Here is a 21141-nt window from a genome sequence, read left to right on the forward strand (position 1 = left end):
TGTTGGATTTGTAATGCAAAAATTTTAATTTCCATTGACTTGCATGGTATGTGATTCACACAGCATACATATAGGCCACAAAGCATACACATAGGACATATTTTTCTGCAGGAAAGCGCACTACATTGTAAGTCAAATGTGATGCCATTTGGGATGAATAATTGCCATTTGCCCGAAAGTCATCACAAGGATGACTTACTCCAGAGTTCCCCTTAAGTTTGAGTTTTGCTCGGAAAGAAAGTGTTTCTGTCAGAAATGACATTTCAGGTCTTCCATGGGAAACACAGAGAGCTGTAAATACCTTCCACGCTAGATGGGGCAAAATAACCATACAAGCTCCTCTTCCTTGCAGGCCTGGCAGACCCACATTTGCGTATGAACACCAGAGAACATGCTGAATCAGAATTTGTTATCATATTCACTGCCTGATGTATTACTAGGGAATTATGATATTTCCTCATAAATCCTCATACAGGCTTCCCTGCTGATCTATTTGACAAAAGGTAAAGCTTTCCTATAGAAATGGGGGTATTGGCTACTTATTGGGATGTAGTTCAATCCTGGGTTAATGTTCCGCTTTAAGGAGTCCGAAGGGGTCACATAAAGTTAGGGCAAGCAGCAGCACTCCCCAGTGCAGCACCTCCTTACCCTGTAGGAAAGTTGCTAGACAACTTATGTCTGCTTTCTCCACTACTTCCTCCTCCTCCTACCATACATAGCATTCTTGGCTGGTAATTGGACGGAGGATATTAATAAAGTTCCTCCAAAACTGAACACTAAATAGTGCTTTGTAGTAGTGCAATTCCAAACATCCAGCCATATTTGCTTGATTTAAAGACACCATCTTTGGTGAGCTTCTCAACATTTTGAGGTTTTTATGTCTCTTGACCGAAACCACCACTCCACCTTCGGGATTCCAAAATCTTTACAGCTTCCCCTAATGGGATGAAGTCACTTGCCTCAAACTTGCTTGGCCAGACTTCTTTAGAGTCATCCTCACATGCCAGGCACTTTCCATAGATCCACATTTCCTGTATTCTGGCAAAAGAAGTATATTTAATCCAGGGTCTCCAGGTTCCTCCATTCGGACATGAATGAATTGCCACTTCCACCAATAAAGAAGATACAAGCTTGCCGATGAGACTGACCAATTTCATCTCAACTCTTTTCTGTGATTACGAATCCTTTGGCTCACCTCAAACCTAGAGCTTAAGTACCTCTTGAGCCTCCATCCCCTTCATCCATGGTGCTTGAAGGTTAGGGAAAGTAAGTAACTGCCAATAGCCTTACAATTCATCAGGTGGATTTATACTTTTTCCGCCCAAGGCCAGCTTTCTTGCAGCTTCCCTTCCATGTGCAGCAATCCCCTCCTATGCCTTGTGCAGTCCCCTCTTCCATGGCTAACATTCATGTACAGCAGCCTCCTTCAGTTCTATACAAATCCCATGTGTTGCTCCTTATTTGAAACCTCTGTATTGCATTTGCAGCCTCTTCTTCCATGTGCTGCTATCCCTCTTCCATGTCCAGCCACCCCTTGGGCAGCTGCCGCCCAAGGCCAGGGCTTTGGTGGCCATTCCAGAAATCCGGCCCTGAGTACACACCAGCCTCATCTTATCAGAGCAGCACTTTGAGCATCACCATTCTGCCTCCTGCCAACAAAGGTTCCTCAGAAGGAGCCAACATCTCAGACTTGTTCCTCAGCCCATCCGGGAGGTCCTCATGCATCTACAGGCCGTTGTTTCAGATCCTTCGGCTCACAAATGCTCTGCTCATTCAGGGCCTTCTGCAGGAACCCATGTTTCAATTTCCAGCACTTGCTGCAAAGTCTGCTGCCAAAGGAGACGTAGCATGATTTATTACCCTGCCTCAATGCGACTCGGGTCCCTGCTCCAACCATAACGCCTATCACTCACTCAGCCGTTCTGCTGGCATGGATCGCTGATCTCATCAGTGCACGAATATCCATTTCCACCAATAAATAGAGCTTGCCAGTGAGCTCATCAGTGAATTATGGGCTCATCGTATGACACAGTAAATGAATCCTCTAATTAGTATGTCATGGTGATCCAATGATTTTGTTTTTTAAAGCCTGACAGGAGATGGCGGCCTATTGGATGAGATTTGTCAGCATATCAGCCCTACTGAGGAATTATTGCGTTCATGTATCAGGAAGTAAGAATACATTCTAACGAGGATAATGACAGCCCAGGCTTAAAAATCAGGACGTCAGGGAAATCCTGTGCAATCCTCAACAACAGGTTAAAGTGGACCTGTAATGCCATAAAAAAAAGAGTTTCACTTACCTGGGGCTTCTGCCAGCCCCCTACTGCCGCCCTGTGCCTGCGCCGTAACTCACCGATCCTCTGCTCCCCTGCCGCAGCTAAGTTTCACTTTCACTGACTAGTAAGTTGGCGTCCATTGCGCCTGTGCGGCCTTGGCTGCGTGCATCCTCATTCGTGCTTCTGTCATCGGGAGAGTCCTGCACAGGCACAGGAAGAGAAAATCTCTACTGCCACTGGGCAAGACGCTCCAGGCAACGGAAACATGAATGAGGACGCACACGGCTAGGGCCGCACAAATGCAGTGACCAGCGACAGAGGAAAGCGAAATTTGAGCCACGCTGAGGGACCGAAGGATCGTTTTGTCCTGGCGCAGGCACAGGACGTCTGCAGGGAGGTGGCAAAGCCCCTGGTAAGTTAAACTCTTTCTTTTTTTATGGCATTACAGGTTTCCTTTAAAGCGGACCTGAACTCTTGCACAGGACACAAGGAAAACAGAGAGGAATGTGTGTTTTCAGAGAGAAGAGCCTTTCTAAATCCTCTTTATCTGTAAATAATCGCAAGTGTAATTTGATCTCTCAGCTGTGTCAGCACATTTATTTTGCAGTCCTCGGCAGCCTTAGCTAATGTAAAAACCTTTGTCTACTACCATAAAAGCAGGTAGTAGATACAGGGACGGATTTGTACTCTTTACCGCCCAAGGCCACTGTCACCAGCCACCCCCTTTGAATAGGTAGCCAGATGACCCCTCCCCTTCCCTCCAGTATAAGTAGCCAGATGACCCCTCCCCCCATTCCCTCCAGTATAGGTAGACAGATGACCCCTCCCCCCATTCCCCCCAGTATAGGTAGACAGAGGACCCCTCCCCCCATTCCCCCAGTATAGGTAGACAGATGACCCCTCCCCTCTTTCCCTCCAGTATAGGTAGCCAGATGACTCCCTTAATCCCTCCTCCCCCCCCCCCTTCAGTATAGTTAGCCAGCTTGCCTTCACACAGCAGCAGCCATCAGTGTCACTCATTTCTCCGCTTGTCTCCAGTGCAGAAGCTTCCTTTTCGTCTCCAGTGCTGCCCAAGTCCATGGCCGCCCGCTACAGTGCAAACGTGCACAGGAAGCAAGACGGCTGCTGTAGCTAGCAGCAGAGTACTGCAGTCAGGCGCTTGCTGCATTGCAGCATTTGCAAGCTTGCACCAGTTTAGCCTGCTGCTTTGGTGCCCTTGCTCCTGTGGTGCCCTAGGCCATGGCCTAGGTGGCCTTGTCCTAAATCGGGCTGTGAGTAGATACACTGCAGATCTATTGCAGGATCTGTATCAGCTGTAATAATGAAATGTTTTTCTTTAAAGGTTATTATGCTGTTGCTTATATTTTAGAGCAGAGAGGAAGTTCTGAATTCAGGTCTGCTTAAACAAAACGAAAAACTTAAGATGCCCAGCAATAATACATTTATGACTGTACAATCCTATCAAATGTGTCTAATAACTGTAGAAGGGCAAGCAGAGTGAATATACTTCGAGTGGATGCTTTTGATATCCCCTCATATTACATGAGCTTGGTACACACCTGCAATTTTGAAAGGCCAATGATTGGATTGGCCAATTTTACCATTTTCATATATTATGAGGGCCAAATGAGTACTTTGAACAGATTGTGTAGGTGAACTCTAAATACTATGTGGTCTTGATAAAATTGGTCATTGATTGGCAAATTAAAATTGGATGAATGTACCAGGCCATAGAAGTGCTAATGCCGTGCATACACGGCTAGTTTCTTGCACCGGATCGAGCCAGCGGCTCGATGCCGGCGCATCCCCGCTCGTCCGCGCGTGCGCGCGGATCAATTGCTGCTCGTCCCCACCGGCGCTTCCTTATCAGCCCTCGATTCCCTGCCATTGTCCGCCGGCGGGGATCGAGCGGGCGGCAGTCGAGCGGCATGATGGGGCCAGCTGAATATTATCCGCTGGCCGGATCAGCTGGTCGATACACGATACAGAAACGTACCGTGTATCCCCAGCATTAGATTGTACAATAAATATTGTATCATTTAGGCCAGTTTTAAAGGTCCATACACACATCCACCTTTTTCGAACAACTTGTCCTCCGACTTGTCATTTAAGCAACAAGTTGGATGTGTGAGCGACTGGTAACAGCCGGTTTGCCCGATCTGCTCAGCGGATCCGTTGGACCAACTGTCGTTCAAACGACTGTCAGGTCCGTACGCGTGTACAAAAGACTTTTAGTCGATTGTCCAACTAAAGGTCCGTACACACGCCGGACTGGAGGCAACGACGGGTCCGTCGTCACCTCCCGCTGGGTGGGCGTTCCAGCGACAGTCCGGCGTGTGTACAGTCTGTCTGCAGACTGATACGGCTGTTTCTGAGCGATCCGCCCGGCGTGTGTACGGACCTTAATAGATGTTCAAACAACAAGTCGTTTGATCACATCATTTAATCTAGTCCATTGTTCTATTCAGTCCACTGTCCATTATCAAGTTGGTTAACCACTTGACGACCAGGGGTGGTTTGCCTGATCTGTGCTGCGTGGGCTCTCCAGACCGCAGCACAGATCAGGATTATGCCAGGGCGATCAGACTTACCCCCCTTTTTCCCCACTAGGGGGATGTCCTGCTGGGGGGGTCTGATCGCCGCCGGCTTGCTGCGCTTTGAGGGGGGGCTCTTCAAAGCCCCCTTCCGCAGCGTTTTCTGTGCTCCCTCCCTCTCCCTCCCTACCTCTTCCTCCCTGGGCTGCGCAGGACGGATATCCGTCCTGCGCATTGTAGGATAGGCTTCAGCCTATCATATGCCGGCGATCCCCGGCCAATCAGAGGCCGGGGATCACCGATCTGCCTTACGGCGCTGCTGCGCAGCAGCGCCGTATGATGTAAACAGCAGGGATTTCTTCCCCGCGTGTTTACATTTTGCCGACGAGCCGCGATCGGCGGCTCTCCGCGTGTTCACGGAGACACCCTCCGTGAACGGACATGGAAAGGCCGCTCAAACAGCAACCGTTTCCATGGAAACCCGCAGACGACCAGTTTACGCCAATTTACGACATGTAAATTAGGTAAATTAGCATATCAGCCGCTTTGTTGGTCAGTGTGTACATGATGTCTGAACGGCTTGTTTGCACTACATGTCGTTCAAACAACAAGTCGGACGACAAGTTGTTCGAAAAAGTTGGACGAGTGTAGGCACCTTTATACGTGTGTACGCCCTCATACTATATGAAGGTGGTAAAACTGGTCAATCCAATCACTGGACCAACCAAGAGGAGAGCATCTATTAGCAGGACCGGAGCGAGGGGGAGAGGAGCGCGGCAGCAGGATGCGGTAACTGCTTCCCTGCGCACTCTGCACACCATTTTACCATATCTTCTGAATATAAGACGCCCTCACTCACCCCTCCCCAATTTTGGGGAAGACAAGTGGGTCTTATCTTACGAAAAATACGGTACTCAGCACTGTCATATATGATAAGCAGTCTAACTGGACACTCTGTTAGGCACCCCACTTTGCCTTAACTTGCCTAAATAATAATACAAATATTAACAAAAGCTATACAATATATAAATAAACATAAGAAGCTGCTTTATGGCCAAAATCTACTGTACACGCAGCTGGAGCCCACGTGGCGGTGATTGACAGCGCCGCTCATGCAGGCGCAGTACAGAGTGACCTGGAGGTCGCTCTGACGTCATCGCCGGGATCGAACAGCTGCGGGCAGGGACGTCCTGGGAGCTTGGAGCTGGAGGAAGCCCCCGGTAAGTACCACTTATTTTAGCATTTTTCCCCTGATGACTCCTTTAAGCAATACCAGTTGCCTGGCTGTCCTGCTGATCCTCTGCCTCTAATGCTTTTAGCCATAGCCCCTGAACATGCATGCTGCAGATCAGGTGTTTCTGACATTATTGTCAGATCTGACAAGGTTAGCTGCATGCTTGTTTCGGGTGTGATTCAGACACTACTGCAGCCTAATAGATCAGCAGGGCAGCCAGGCAACTGGTATTGTTTAACAGGAAATACATATGGCAGCCTCCATATCATTCTCACCTAGGGGTTCACTTTAAAAGGAAATAAATATGGCAGAATCCATTTTCTTCTCACTTCAGTTGTCCTTTAAATGACAGGGACACACAAAGTTAACCTCTTACAGGAGGATACTGGATTAATAAATCTTAACTTTAAATAAATATCCAATAAAATCTAGGTTGCACCTTTAAAATCAAACTGTGACAAGAGAAACAGTGGGTTGTGGTCTGGTTACTTGTAATAGCTCCCCAATGCAAACTATGCAAACTGTCCCACAGCTCACACTGTAATGTAATTTAAATACAACACCCTACAAAGGCTCTACATGTTTTACCCCCTCAAAGGGGAGCTTCGTCAGGGCTCACTGCCAAGGTGCCTAGTGCTACATGTGCAAATAACTACATAACGTTCAACAAAATAAATCACAGAAATGACAGCCTGTCAGGTTAGATAGCAGCCAAACCAAAACAAGGCATGTGCATTCTTTAAATGATGGTCACTCAGGTATGTCAGCATGTCACATTTGTAAGGTATAGGCGATGATCTCATCCCATCCGGTATATAGCCTGACTTGCATATATACACAGTACAGTGCTACCTTCATGCCATGCACTGCACTCAGCTCTCAGCAGCACATGCCACATTCCTTAAATAGGTCAATTCTTACCCAATCAGATACGCCAGGATGGAGAGCTGGACCACTCGGAACAGAATGCCCACTTTCCTGTTCTTGGCGATGACATATTTCGCGGTTTTGTAGTCGAAGAGTGACAAGAAGAGCCCGGTGACAGCCTCCTGCCCCATTCTGTCTGCTCACATTGCAGCAGCGAGGAGGGGGAATGCAGCCTATGCAGACACACGCTCTGTATCCTGACACTGAGAAACAGCTGAGACTGGTCCTATCGCTCGCTGTCTATACATCCAACCTGGAGCTGAGCACACGGTCAATGAATGACCAGCGGAGAGCTCTGGGATCACTGCCAGGACATGCACACTACCCAAAGGCTATTTATATATAGGTTATATTATCATTTCCATACAACTTTCTTTAGGGCTCGGTCGCAGCTGCAACTTTACAGCAGAGGTGTCAGCTGGCTCCTGTACAAGTCTATGCAGCTACAAGTTGCTACTGTTATGACGTAAATGTGAGTGACTGCATTGGATGTCAGCAGCCAGCAGCCGGAGGTGCAAAGCACTTGTTTTTGCAGCAGGCATTTTTAGTTAGGGATTCTGCCTTCAAGCGGACCTGAACTCAGAACTTCCTCTCTGCTCTCAAAGATTAGCAACATCATAATACTCTTTAAAGAAAAAACATTTCTTTGTTACAGCTGATACAAATCCTGCAATAAATCTGCAGTGTGTCAACTTGCTGCTTTCATGGGAGCAGACATATTGTTAACATCCTGTGTTTACAAATTAGCCAATTATCCTGTGTTTACAAAGGCAGCCAAAGTGGGTATTCTGAATAATGTATTACATTCTACTATATGTTGTTGCGTTGCATTTTTATTCAACCAAACCGATCAATTTTCCTGTTTGTGCCATAAAAATGATTAATTGTATATATTAAAAAAAAAAAAAAAAGATTTTATTTATTGATTTATTTCAATAAATATCTGATCGGATGTTTTGGAAAAATCAGATATATTTGACTTTTTATTTTATTTTTTGAAAAATCGAGTATATTGTATAGTATAGTCTATAGTATATTGGTTCGATTTTTCGAACTGTAGCAACCAATGGAAAAATCTGATTTCTCTGGTTGAAAAAACCCAAATAATTGACCTGTGTATTGCCAACTTTAAGCAAAGCTGAAGTAAAAATACACTGATGACATAAGTAGGTGTGTCTGTAGAGCTAATCCTAAATAGAACTTTCCCAGAATCCAAAAACTCTAATTTTAATTTTAAGGGCTGGAAATAAAAGTTTGAACCATATTTAGCATCATACTGACATGGCTGCTGTTTATTCAGCTCCCACATAAAGAAAGGGTGACCTTTTGAAGTTTTAATCACCATCCTGCTGTCAGGATTGTTTGCACAGCCACACAAAGATGTTTTATGACCTCAAATTAGTCCCCCCCCAAAAAAAATTGCTGCTGCAGTTGACTTCCCCAACTGCAGAGATATTCCACTGCTTTATTAACCCTTGCAATGAAGAAAAAGAGTAAATAAAGGGGAACACTGACCAGTTCCAAGGAGATTTGTTACTATTGTGTACTGTATATACACATTTATCTCACCATGCCACATATCACTTCAGATACCTTAGGGCAGGCATGTCCAAAGTCCAGCCCGGGGGCCAAATGCGGTGCACCAAGCCAATTCTGGTGGCTCTCAGAGCTCTCTAGAGTTGAACAAATTACATGGCGATTATCAATTATTATTATTGATTTATACCTGTCTTCTATTTTTAACCTCTCACTTAGCAATTTATTGATTTATTTTTTTCCCTTTTCACTAAAGTTCCTCTTTAAGACGTACCTAAAGTGAAAAAATATATATATTTGTTTATTATTTCAGTAGAGGGAAGTCTCTAGGTAGTCCTTAGGCTTCCCCGATCTTCTTACACAAGACAAGACACAGGGCACAGAACATTTATATCGCGCTTTTCTCCTGGCGGACTCAAAGCGCCAGAGCTGCAGCCACTGGGACACGCTCTATAGGCAGTAGCAGTGTTAGGGAGTCTTGCCCAAGGTCTCCTGCTGAATAAATATAGCCCACATCTGTGCAGTAGCACAGAGCCGCTTGTACATGGCTTTTTTCTCTGCACACAATCAGTTCCATGTCACTGCGCAGGCGTGAACCTTACTGGCGCCTGACTGGATTCAGGACTCATTTTTCTATAGGTTTATTCTGTGGAGCACAAAATAAAATAATCATCTCTGAGAAGCAGAAGTAGAAGATAGTAGTGAGGCTATGCTGCAGTTTTTGTTATTTTTCTGACATTTGCACTAAATTTATACTGTATAGCATTACATGCGCCTATGCACTTTGATCTCCCCTGACGAAACCCCAATGGGGGTGAAACATGTTGGGTTGCGGTGGGGTGATGATGTGTCAGTAATTGCAAATAGTTCATTCTGGCTCAGAGGGCAGACTCTAGGTGGATACAAATTGATACAGCCACCCGTTTAGCCTGCAAACTATAACTGTCTCTCCCAGATCAGTGTAAAGGTGTTTTAAGAAGCAAGTCCTACTATTTGAAGTCCTACTACTTTTTATTTTTTGTACCCTTTTAATATGTACAGTGCTGCCCATAATTATTCATACCCCTGGCAAATTTTGACTTAAAGTTACTTTTATTCAACCAGCAAGTCATTTTTTGACGGGAAATGACATAGGTGTCTCCAAAAAGATAATAAGACGATGTACAAGAGGCATTACTGTGGAAAAAAAAAATCTCCGTTTTTATTTACATTTAACCAAAAGTGTCCAGTCTAAAATTATTCATACTCTTCACAAGCTGTCACAGTCTGTGGGAAAATCCAAAGTTCTATATCATTCCAAATAGCCCAAGCTGTTCTAAAGCATCCTAATTACCCTGATTAATTGGGAACATCTGTTTTAATCAACTCAACAGGTGGAACAACAGCAGCTCTCTGCAGTTGGTTTGTGGACAGTCATGGCTAAGACAAAGGAGCTCAGTGAGAACCTGCGGCTGCTCACAAGTCAGAAAAGGGCTACAAGGCCATTTCTAAAGGTTTTCAAGTTTCAGTGGCTACAGTGCAAAGTTTTATTAAAAATATAAGATGTTCCGCACCGTGGAAAATCTCAGAGGATGTCATCGGAAGCCAAAAGTGACACCTGTGTTGGCCAGGATGATTGTGAGAGAGGTGAAAAAGAATGCAAGGATCACCACCAAGGCCATCCTGGTGAATCTGGGCTCTGCTGGTGGCAATGTCTCAAGGCAGACAATCCTTCGGAGGGGGGTCCTGTATTGGAGGGAGGGAGGGAAGGTAAGAAGTCACCCCCCCCCCACACACACACACACACAGTTCTGGCCCCCCTTACCCTATGGCCGTAGGGGCTGCTCACCCAATAGATATGCCTCTGTAGGAATGCGCATGCAGTATAGAGTGCTTGGATAAGACTGGAACCAGTGGTGCTCACCACTGACCTGTTACACCACCTTCTTCATCCAATCAACTAAGCATCATAAACAACAACAACCAGGGACGGATCTAGGGGGGGACAAGCGGGTATCTTGCCCCAGGCGCAGTTTATTGAATTCCTAAAAAGGCGGCAAAATGAATGGCAGTTTAGGCGCCAAAACCTGACCTTGCCCCAGGCCCAACTTGGTCTTGATCCGTCCCTGACAACAGCAAACAACATTTGTAAAACGATTTTCTCACATAGGACTCAAAGCTCATAATCATGGCTCAGACCTGTAATTGGTTGATTGGCAAAGTTTGGTACAGAAGAAGAGTTCTACAAGTCTGCAAATGCCGGGCTAAACAGGTGGCTTTTCAGTCTGGATCTGAATAGCTCCAGGGATGGGGCTGTTTTTACTGGGTGTGGTAGGGAATCCCAAAAGGTAGGGGCAGCATGACCAAGTTTATGGATCCTGCTGATCTGCGGTTGTGAGAGGTATGGTGCAGTTTCAGCAAGTCCTTCATGTATCCAGGGCCCAAGTTGTGTAGCGATTTGAGTGAAACATCCACAGGGTAAATGAGACCCTCGGAAATGTGCTTGCAAGGTGGGCCTGGGAGATGACTCAGGTTGTTCAGCAGTTCCTAGAAGAACGGGTGATAGACAAGAGACAAAGCCTTGTTATTGGGTCTAGTTACAACATAGACTAACATTTCCGTACGTTCCGCTCATTCAGCAGACCTCTCGCATTAGATAGCATAGATTCATATGTTAGCCGTAATGTGATCATTGATTATAACGGTAAGGCAGGGTCAGGGTAACCTTGCAGAGGTATAATTATAGCATGGAATGAAAACAAATGCGTGTTTCACAACCATCACCGGGAAGCCGGGTCTGTCACTTCGGAATTCATGGGCAGCAAAGAGCGGCCGGCCCAGGCTGCCAACTCATCCTGTTAATTAAAGAGTCTGCTTCTGCGGCTGATGAAATGCAGGTGAGGCCGGCCCCAGACTGGGAGATGCTGCCCCGTGATTGACAGATGCTTGCCAGCAAACACAGTGGCAGGTCCTAGTGTGCTCTCTAATGTGCTTCCCATGAGGTCCTTCCTGTACTAACATTCTCAGGAGTTGGAGAACAGTGAGAGAGAAGTAAATGCTCCTATAGTACATGAATCTTCTTTATTCAAAAGTCACACAATAAGTTGCACTTACATGAATGTCAAAGAAAGGCATATATCAGGAGCCACCCAGATCTGCTATATCCGTCCCAAGGTCTTGCCAGGACACAGGATGTTAGCTCTGGGAAGTGCAGGAGAAGCAGGGGGCGTGTCCATTGGGCGTCAGTGCTGTTACGTCAGGCCGTTACGTCACCATTGTCATCCTGGGTCACGGCCAGACCTTGAGACGGATATAACAGATGTGCGCGGCCCTTGATTGGATTGACTTCTTATCAGCTTTTTGAACAATAGCAAAAGACTTTTCTTTTAGTTGTTTCAACTTGTTTCACAACAAAAGCTGTTTGACAATTGTGCTGCATAAAAGACCACTGTTGAGCTTGTGAATGGGGCTTAACAGACAAGTTTGGCAGATAGTTGGACAGATAGTTGGTAGCAGGCCCGTTTCTAGGGCCATGCGGCCGCCCTGAGCACTGAGGGGGGCGCTGTAATGGAGGGGAGAGCCGCAGCCGCGGGGAGGGCAGCCTGACCTCTCCCTCCCTTCCTCTCCCCGGGTCGCCCTCGGTGTTCTCCCCTCAGATGCAGAGTGATTGCAGCAGGAAGCGCTGTATACAACTCACCTCCCTGCGTTCCAATCGCTGCTCACGTGCTGCTGGACCCCTGCTCTGCATAGCCGGTGTACACACGCTGCTTCCTGTTTAGCAGGAAGCAGCGTGTGTATCAGCGTCTATGCAATCACTCTGCATCTGAGGGGGGAACATGGAGGGCGGCCCAGGGAGAGGAAGGGAGGGAGAGGTCGGGCTGCCCTCCCCGCGGCTGACTCCCCTGTCCATTATGGGGGGGAGTCACCTACCTACCTACCTCACCTGTACTGGGGGGCAGCTACCTAATTCAACCTATACTGTTGGGCAGCTACCTAATTTAACCTATACTGGGGGGCAGCTACCTATCTAACCTATACTGGGGGGCACCTACCTAATCTAACCTATACTGGGGGGCAGCTACCTATCTAACCTATTCTGGGGGGCAGCTACCAATCTAACCTATACTGGGGGGGGGGGGCAGCTACCTAATCTAACCTATACTGGGGGGCAGCTACCTATCTAACCTATACTGGGGGCACCTACTTATCTAACCTATACTGGGGGCACCTACTTACTGTATATAACCTGTATTGGGGGCACCTACCTACCTGGCTAGCCTATACTGGTGGCAACTATACTGGCTACCTATATTGGAGGCACCTACCTAACTATCTTATACTGGGGGCATCTACCTATCTAACCTATGCTGGGGGCAACTATTCTGGCTACCTATATTAGAGGCACCCACCTAGCTAACCTGTAGTGGGGCACCTACCTATCTAACTTATACCGGGGGCTCCTGCCTATCTAACCTATACTGGGGGCAACTATACTGGCTACCTATATTGGAGGCACCTGCCTAACTATCCTATACTGGGGGCATCTACCTATCTAACCTATGCTGGGGACAATTATTATAATTATACTTCGGGTTCCCTTTAATATGGGTGAATCATGAAATAAAATGAAGTCAGAAAAAAGCCTTCAAGTATGAGATAAATCAGTCATTAAAGTGAATCTGAAGCCTCATTACATAAATAAAAAAACAGACACTCACCTAAAGAGTAGGAAGGTTTAGGGTCCTATAGATAAAGCCTTCCCGTTCCTCCTATGGTCCCCATGTTCCAGCGCTGGCATCTCCGCTCAAATCCCCAGCTGTGGTAGGCTTTGGAAGTCTTCAGGAACTCGAGTGCTCCGGAAGACAGGCGGCTCCGTACTGTGCATGCGTGAGAAAGCATGCAAAAGAGAGTGCTCGCATATGTGCAGTACGGAGCAGCTCGTCATCGGGAGCACTTGACCGGCAGAGAGCAGTCTCCAACCCATCGGTCGCACACTACTAACGGGGGAGCCAGCTCTGGAACGCAGGGACTGTGAGAGGAGGAAAGGCTCTATAGGACCCAGAGCCTTCCCTCTCCTTAGGTGAGTATCTTTTTTATGAGACTTCAGACTACCTTTAAACTCCTGTGCATCTGACTTGTCTCCTGTTTGGCCCCATTCTGGAGGTCAGGCTGATAACACACAATAGTCCCATCACTCGCCTCCCAGATCAGTTGTCCAGTGATCCTTTAGGTCAGCTTACCGATGGGCAGAACACGATACTGGTGTCCCTTCGGTGATTCCCAAGGTGAGCCCTACAGCTTTGTGTGGCGGGTGTGATGCTGCCCTGCAGCCCTGAACTCAGGTTGTCTGAACTTGGATGGAAACAGAAATATTCCAGAGCAGATCATTTTACTGAACGTGACAAAGAACATCAGTAACTTGTTAGCAGCTAATGGCTTGTGTGCGAAACATGGCCTGGAAAATACTGAGTCATTTACAAGGCAATTAAAGAAGACCTCTGCCTAAAGCCTTTCCTTAGCGTTCAGTGCAAGGCCGGATTTATACTTTTTGTGCCCCTAGAACAAGTGTGTTGTGACTCTACTTTTCATGTGCAGCAGCCCCCCTCACATTCCATGTGCAGCCCCCTCTTCCATGTGTAACATCCATGTACAGCAGCCCCTCCCATTCCATGTGCAGCCCCCTCTTCCATATGTATCATCCATGTACAGCAGCCCCTCCCATTTCATGCACAGCCCCCTCTTCCATGTGTAACATCCATGTACAGCAGCCCCTCTCTCATTCCATGTGCAGCCCCTCTTCCATGTGTATCATCCATGTGCAGCAGCGCCCCTCCCATTTCATGTGCAGCCCCTTCTTCCATGTGTATCATGCATGTACTGCAGCCCCTCCCATTCCATGTGCAGCCCCCTCTTCCATGTGTATCATCCATGTACAGGAGTCCCCTCCTATTCCATGTGCAGCTCCCTCTTCCATGTGTAACATCCATGTACTGTAGCTCCTCCCATTCCATGTGCAGCCCCCTCTTCCATGTGTATCATCCATGTACAGGAGGCCTCTCCTATTCCATGTGCAGTCCCCTCTTCCATGTGTATCATCCATTTACAGAAACCCCTCCCATTCCATGGGCAACCCCCTCTTCCATGTGTATCCATGTACTGCAGCCCCTCCTATTCCATGTGCAGCCCCCTCTTCCATGTGTAACATCCATGTACAGGAGCACCCTCCTATTCCATGTGCAGCCCCCTCTTCCATGTGTATCATCCATGTACAGCAGCCCCTCCCATTCCATGTGCAGCCCCCTCTTCCATGTGTTTCATCCATGTACAGGAGTCCCCTCCTATCCCATGTGCAGCCCCCTCTTCCATGTGTAACATCCATGTACAGCAGCCCCTCCCATTCCATGTGCAGCTCCCTCTTCCATGTGTTTCATCCATGTAAGATCCCTGTACAGCAGCCCCTCCCATTCCATGTGTAGCCTCCTCTTCCATGTGTATCATCCATGTACAGCAGCCCTCCTCCCATTCCATGTGCAGCCCCCTATTCCATGTGTATCATCCATGTACAGCAGCCCCTCCCATTCCATGTGCAGCCCCCTCTTCCATGTGTATCGACTTCTACGCAGTGGGAGGGACGAGTACTTAATGGGTTGCATGCAAGCTGTTACAGGAAACTAACATCCTCCTCCAGTGGTAGACAGGTCATGTGTATGCTCGGTGTGTATTATATCCCACAAGTGGGGCTTGCACTCTTTTGCAGGTAGGCACTTGCCTGTTTTTAAGTAGCGCTGTTCATTTCCTTGCTATGTACTAATTTAATTCGTTTTTGGTCAGCTGCTCCCACTTAACAGCCATGCTTTTGATGTATATGCAGAGCTTCTGTTTGGGTTCAAGGTGCGTTTGTAGTTTCTGGGGGGGCTCAGCGCACCTCTGATTGGAGGCCATTCGGAGGCGGCCTGGTGTTGCGCTGATCCACCTTTTGCGCAACTTCCATGTGTATCATCCATGTACTGTAGCTCCTCCCATTCCATTTGCAGCCTCCTCTTCCATGTGTATCATCCATGTACAGCAACCCCTCCCATTCCATGGGCAACCCCCTCTTCCATGTGTATCCATGTACTGCAGCCCCTCCTATTCCATGTGCAGCCCCCTCTTCCATGTGTAACATCAATGTACTGTAGCTCCTCCCATTCCATGTGCAGCCCCCTCGTCCATATGTAACATCCATGTACAGGAGCACCCTCCTATTCCATGTGCAGCCCCCTCTTCCATGTGTATCATCCATGTGCAACAGCCCTTCCCATTTCATTTGCAGCCCCCTCTTCCATGTATATCATCCATGTACAGCAGTGCCCCTCCCATTCCATGTGCAGCCCCCTCTTCCATGTGTACCATCCATGCACAGCAGCCCCTCCCATTCCATGTGCAGCCCCCTCTTCCATGTGTATCTTCCATGTACAGCAGTGCCCCTCCCATTCCATGTGCAGCCCTCTCTTCCATGTGTATCATCCATGTACAGCAGTGCCCCTCCCATTCCATGTGCAGCCTCCCCTCTTCCATGTGTAACCATGGCCGGATTTCTGGCAAGGCCGCATAGGCCATGACCTAGGGCACCAGATAAACAAGGGGCGGCCTGCAGACAGTGGGCATTATTTGCAGGGCATTATTTGCAAGTGTCCAAACAAATGAAAGGGGTCAGGATAACTGCACTATTAGTACCAGCTGGCATCTGCCTGTGCAGTGCTAAAGGCAGCTGCAGTCCATTAATTAAATGTTTGTGAACAGTGTGTGACTAGCAAAAAGCCAGACCTTGTCCAATGACATAGCAGCAGCTCCAGGCAGTTACAGAAGGCCGGGTCTCACGCACTTGGTGTGGGGGATGAAAGGACCAGGGGCAGCACCAGCAAATAGTACAGAATACAAAAGGCAGCCTCTCACAGTACCCATTTCTTAATTGATTGGCCAGCGCTGTTACCCTGGAGACAGCAGTGGGTACAGGACTCACTTTTACATGTTGCTGACCCCACCCAATGTCCAATTGTAAGCCACTTTTGACTATGTGTGTGTGGTGGATGGCTCCCACCACGCCCTTCACCTGTAGATCGCTTGATTGACCAGTTCCCCCGTGTGACGTGATTGATTCACTTCATGTTGCCATGGAGACCTCGGCACTAGCCACAATAGTGGACACCAGCGGCCCAAATTTTTTTGGGTGTGTGTGTGTGGAGAGAGGTGGTAGGATACGGTTTCGATTGGGGCGGCTGGTAATAGTCGGCCTTGGGCGGTAAGAAGTACAAATCCGGCCCTGTGTGTAACATCCATGCACAGCAGCCCCTCCAATTCCATGTGCAGCCCCCTCTTCCATGTGTAACATCCATGCACAGCAGCCCCTCCCATTCCATGTGCAGCCCCTTCTTCCATGTGTATCATCCATGTACAGCAGCCCCTCTCCCAATCCATGTGCAGCCCCCTCTTCCATGTGTATCATCCATGTACAGCAGCCCCTCCCATTCCATGAGCAGCAGCCTCTCTCTTTCATGTATAGTTCCTTTACGCATCATAGATTCCATTTTTTTCATGTATTGCTCCCCATTTTCAGCCTCTTCTTTCATATGTAGCAGCCCCTCTCATATTTAGGCGCCCTCATGGGCTGCCGCCGCCCAAGGCCTGCGCCTTTGGGGCCTTTTTACAGAAACCCGTCCCCGGTTTAGTGGTGACCTTGTGCAGTGTGTATGCGTGACGTATCACCACTGTGACTGCACCATCGCTAAAGCACACCTGACGTGAGAGGGATATGGAGGCCGACATGTTTATTTCCTTTTAAACAATGCATGTTGCCTGGCTGTCCTGCTGAACAAGCATGCAGATCACATGTTTGTGGCTGAAGTCTACATAGATTAGCTGCATGTGTGTTTTGAGGCGTGTGATTCAGACACTACTGCAGCCAAAGAAATCAGCAGATCTGCCAGGCAACTGTATATCACAAAAAAATCAGATGCAAAAGATGTAGCTTTATCATTCAAACCCCACTGGTCATTTCTATAATCAGTTTATTTCTTCATTTTAACATTAGAAAATAAGAACTATATCAATTTAATTGATGGGAATAAAGTTAGAAAAAATATATACAGTATATGAATCACTTGAGGACCGCAGTGTTAAACCCCCCTAAAGACCAGGCCATTTTTTGCTAAATTGGCCACTGCAGCTTTAAAGGGAACCTTAACCGAGAGGGATATGGATGTTTCCTTTTAAACAATACCAGTTGCCTGGCAGTCCTGCTGATCTCTTTGGCTGCAGTAGTGGCTGAATCACACACCTGAAACAAGCATGCAGCTAATCCAGTCTGACTTCAGTCAGAGCACCCGATCTGCATGCTTGTTGAGGAGGTGTGGCTAAAAGTATTAAAGACACAGGATCACCAGGAAAGTCAGGCAACTAGTATTTTAAAAGAAAAAATCCATATCCTTCTCTGTTTAGGTTCCCTTTAAGACCTCGCTGCAGGGCCACACAACTCAGCACACAAGTGATCCCCACCCCTTTTCTGCCCACCAACAGAGATTTCTGTTGGTGGGGTCTGATTGCTCCCCTAGTGTTTATTTTTTTTTAATAAATATTTATGTTATTATTTTATTAATACATTGTATTATTTATTTACTTTTCTTAAATACCTCCCTCTTCCCAGCCAGCTAATGATGGTGATCGGCTGTCATAGGCTTCAGCCTATGAGAGCCGATTGCTCTCCTGTGTCCCTGGGGGACAGCCGTGTCACAAGGCTGTCCCCAGTAAAGCGCTGCCTTAGATCACAGCGCTGTACTATGTTAATAGACGGCACTTTCGCCGTTTAACAGTCTCCTAGCGGCGATCGCTCCTAGCGGAGCTCCACCCAGGGCCGGGCCGAGGCATAGGCTGGAGAGGCTCCAGCCTCAGGGCGCAGTGTAGGAGGGGGCGCAGGAATCTCCTCTGCCCTCAGCAGAGCAGCTAATTTGTAAACACAGGATGTTAACAATATGTCTGCTTCCATGAAAGCAGGAAGTAGACACACTGCAGATTTATTGCAGGATTTGTATCAGCTGTAACAAATCCACTTTAAAGGGAACCTGAACTGAGTAAAATTATTCAAAATAAACACATGATGTAGCTGCAAATGAATATTACATACTTACCTCACCGTCAGTTCCTCTCAAAAGCTCACCATTTTCTTATTACAGTGATCCCTTCCAGTTCTGACAATAGTTTGTCAGAACTGAAATATACCAGTTGCTGTCAGTTATATATCAGCAGCTGTCAGTTACAACTGAATGTGCAAGGTAATGTCCATGTTTCCCTATGGCTCTAACAGTTTAACAGTGTGCTGACCAGGAAGCAGTTATGGGGTAATGGCCATTTTCAAAATAGAGGACAGAGAATTCCATCGATCACAGCAGACAAATGGGACGCAGGAGAGGAGCAAGACAAGAGATTGATGAGCAGACTACATCGGAGGTAAGTATGACCTGTGTAATGTTTATTTTGACTTTTTATTTTCAGTTCAGGTTCTCTTTAATTCTATTTATTTGCTTGGCTGTTTGGACATATTACGTTTTTATTTTTTTGTTATATAACTTTAATTATAACATTGCATCATTCTGTCATATTTGCAGTTTATAATCCACACTCTGTTTTTTAAGTTATGAAACAAAGCAGAAATAATCATCCTTTGAACTTTCCTGCAGTTAAACCTTATCTCATGCTGTCTCTTAGGCTATGTTTTCACTTGTGCGTTTTGTGTCAGTTTTTTTTTGGTCAGAAAATTTGCATAGATTTTGTAACTAATGTTAGTCAATGTAGCCGTTTCCACTCTATGCGAATTTTCGTTAGCGTTCGTACGCGTGAAAAAATCTGAGGTCCTGCATCAGATTTTCGGACATCGCGTACGATTCGTGTACAATGCTTTGTATAGGCAATGCGAATTTTCTCATTAGATCCATGGTTACAGGAAGTTGCCAGCAGTCATGACTAAGCTGTTACTAGGCAGATTATGTATATTTAACTAATGCGAATTTTCGCGTAAGAAAATTTGCATAAAACGCATAAAAATTTACATGCGAATTTTCACCAATCAGAAAAATCTTAGACGATTTTTTGCAGGCGAAAATGTAACGCTATAGTGGAAACGTAGCCTCAGTGTTTCTTGGCTGTTAAAGAGGAACTCCAGTGAAAATAGCATAAAGAAAAAAAGTGCTTACATTTTTACAATAATTATTTATAAATGATTTAGTCAGTGTTTGCCCATTGTAAAATCTTTCCTCTCCCTGATTTACATTCTGACATTATCACATGGCAACATTTTTACTGCTGGCAGGTGATGTCTGTGGAAAGAGATAATGCATTTTTGGCAGTTGCAAACAGCTGTTATTTCCCACAATGCAACAAGGCTCCCACAATGTGATGTCAGGACCCCGGTGCTGACATCACACTGTGGGAGGGGATTCACCACAATATCAGCCACACAGACCCCCTGATGATCTGTTTGAGAAAAGGAATAGATTTCTCATGGGAAAGGGGGTGTCAGTTACTGATTAGGATGACTTTCAATCCTCGGTTACAGTTTCTCTTTAAAGACTTCTTCACACCTAGGGCGTTTGTTTTTTTTGTTTTTAAGCACCAGCGATTTGCAAAAATCGCCCCAAAAACCCTTGTGCAATGATTCCCCATGAGAGTGTTCACATCTGAGCGGTTCGTTTCCGAACCGCTCAGCAAAGCGCTGCCTGTACCATTTTCTGAGCATTGCTGCTCAATGGAAGGTATAGGGAAATTGCAAAGCGCTTGAAAAGCATTTTGAATAGTGAATTCCCAAGCGTTTCCATGAATAAATACATTGCATTTATTAATTTCCGGGTGAAAGAGTTCCCCTCCTGACTGACGTCAGGAAGTGAAAAAACGAATCGCTCTGCAAAAATGCTTAGAAAAGCGCTTTTCTAAGTGCAAATTGCAGGGAAAAGCGGAGGAAAAACCCTTAACTAATCGCTTGTGCTGGCGCTGGCGATTTATGCTGTGAACAAGCCGTAAAGCTAGGACTGAGTCCGACCAAGTTGGGGAAATAGGTCAGGTAAGCTCTTTTGCAAAGATAGCAACTCAAGTGTTTTAACTCTTTCTGTACTCTAAACAACATGAGACTCTTTTATTTGATATTCATGTTCTATTTCTTAGCTGTAATACATATGCTATTAATTATCTCATAAGTTTATTTTCTCTTCAGGTCAGGGCACTATGGCGAAAAATTGTAAAATTTAAAATTATGTGCAAACATACAAATAAAAAGTACGTTTTTTTCCCGAGTAAAATGAGCCATAAATTACTTTTCTCCTATGTTGCCGTCACTTACAGTAGGTAGTAGAAATCTGACAGAAGCTACAGGTTTTGGACTAGTCCATCTCTTTATAGGGGATTCTCAGGAATTTATTTATTTTCAAAAGCACTTAGTGAATGGCAGTTGCTCCGTCCAACTGCCAAAAAACTGTGTAGTGAGCAGGGAAGCTGGCTAGTATCATTCTTGAAATCCTTTTTAGGGAATATTTTTATTGATAGGGAAGATATTCCCTAAAAAGTATTTGCTGAGAATCCCCTACAAAGAGATGGACTAGTCCAAAACCTGTCACTTCTGTCAGATTTC

General features: G+C 46.3%; 1 protein-coding gene across 1 annotated transcript in view; it reads right to left on the reverse strand.

The window, feature by feature from the left end:
• The window catches only part of P2RX5 (purinergic receptor P2X 5), a 66999-nt gene extending 59894 nt beyond the window's left edge, over positions 1-7105 (reverse strand). The window contains exon 1 of the mRNA XM_068266183.1: positions 6969-7105. Coding sequence (XP_068122284.1) covers positions 6969-7105 — 137 coding nt within the window. The remainder of the gene's footprint in view (positions 1-6968) is intronic.
• Positions 7106-21141: the final 14036 nt, after the last annotated feature.

The sequence above is a fragment of the Hyperolius riggenbachi genome, chromosome 2 (genome assembly GCF_040937935.1).
Source record: "Hyperolius riggenbachi isolate aHypRig1 chromosome 2, aHypRig1.pri, whole genome shotgun sequence".
Classification (NCBI taxonomy): domain Eukaryota; kingdom Metazoa; phylum Chordata; class Amphibia; order Anura; family Hyperoliidae; genus Hyperolius; species Hyperolius riggenbachi.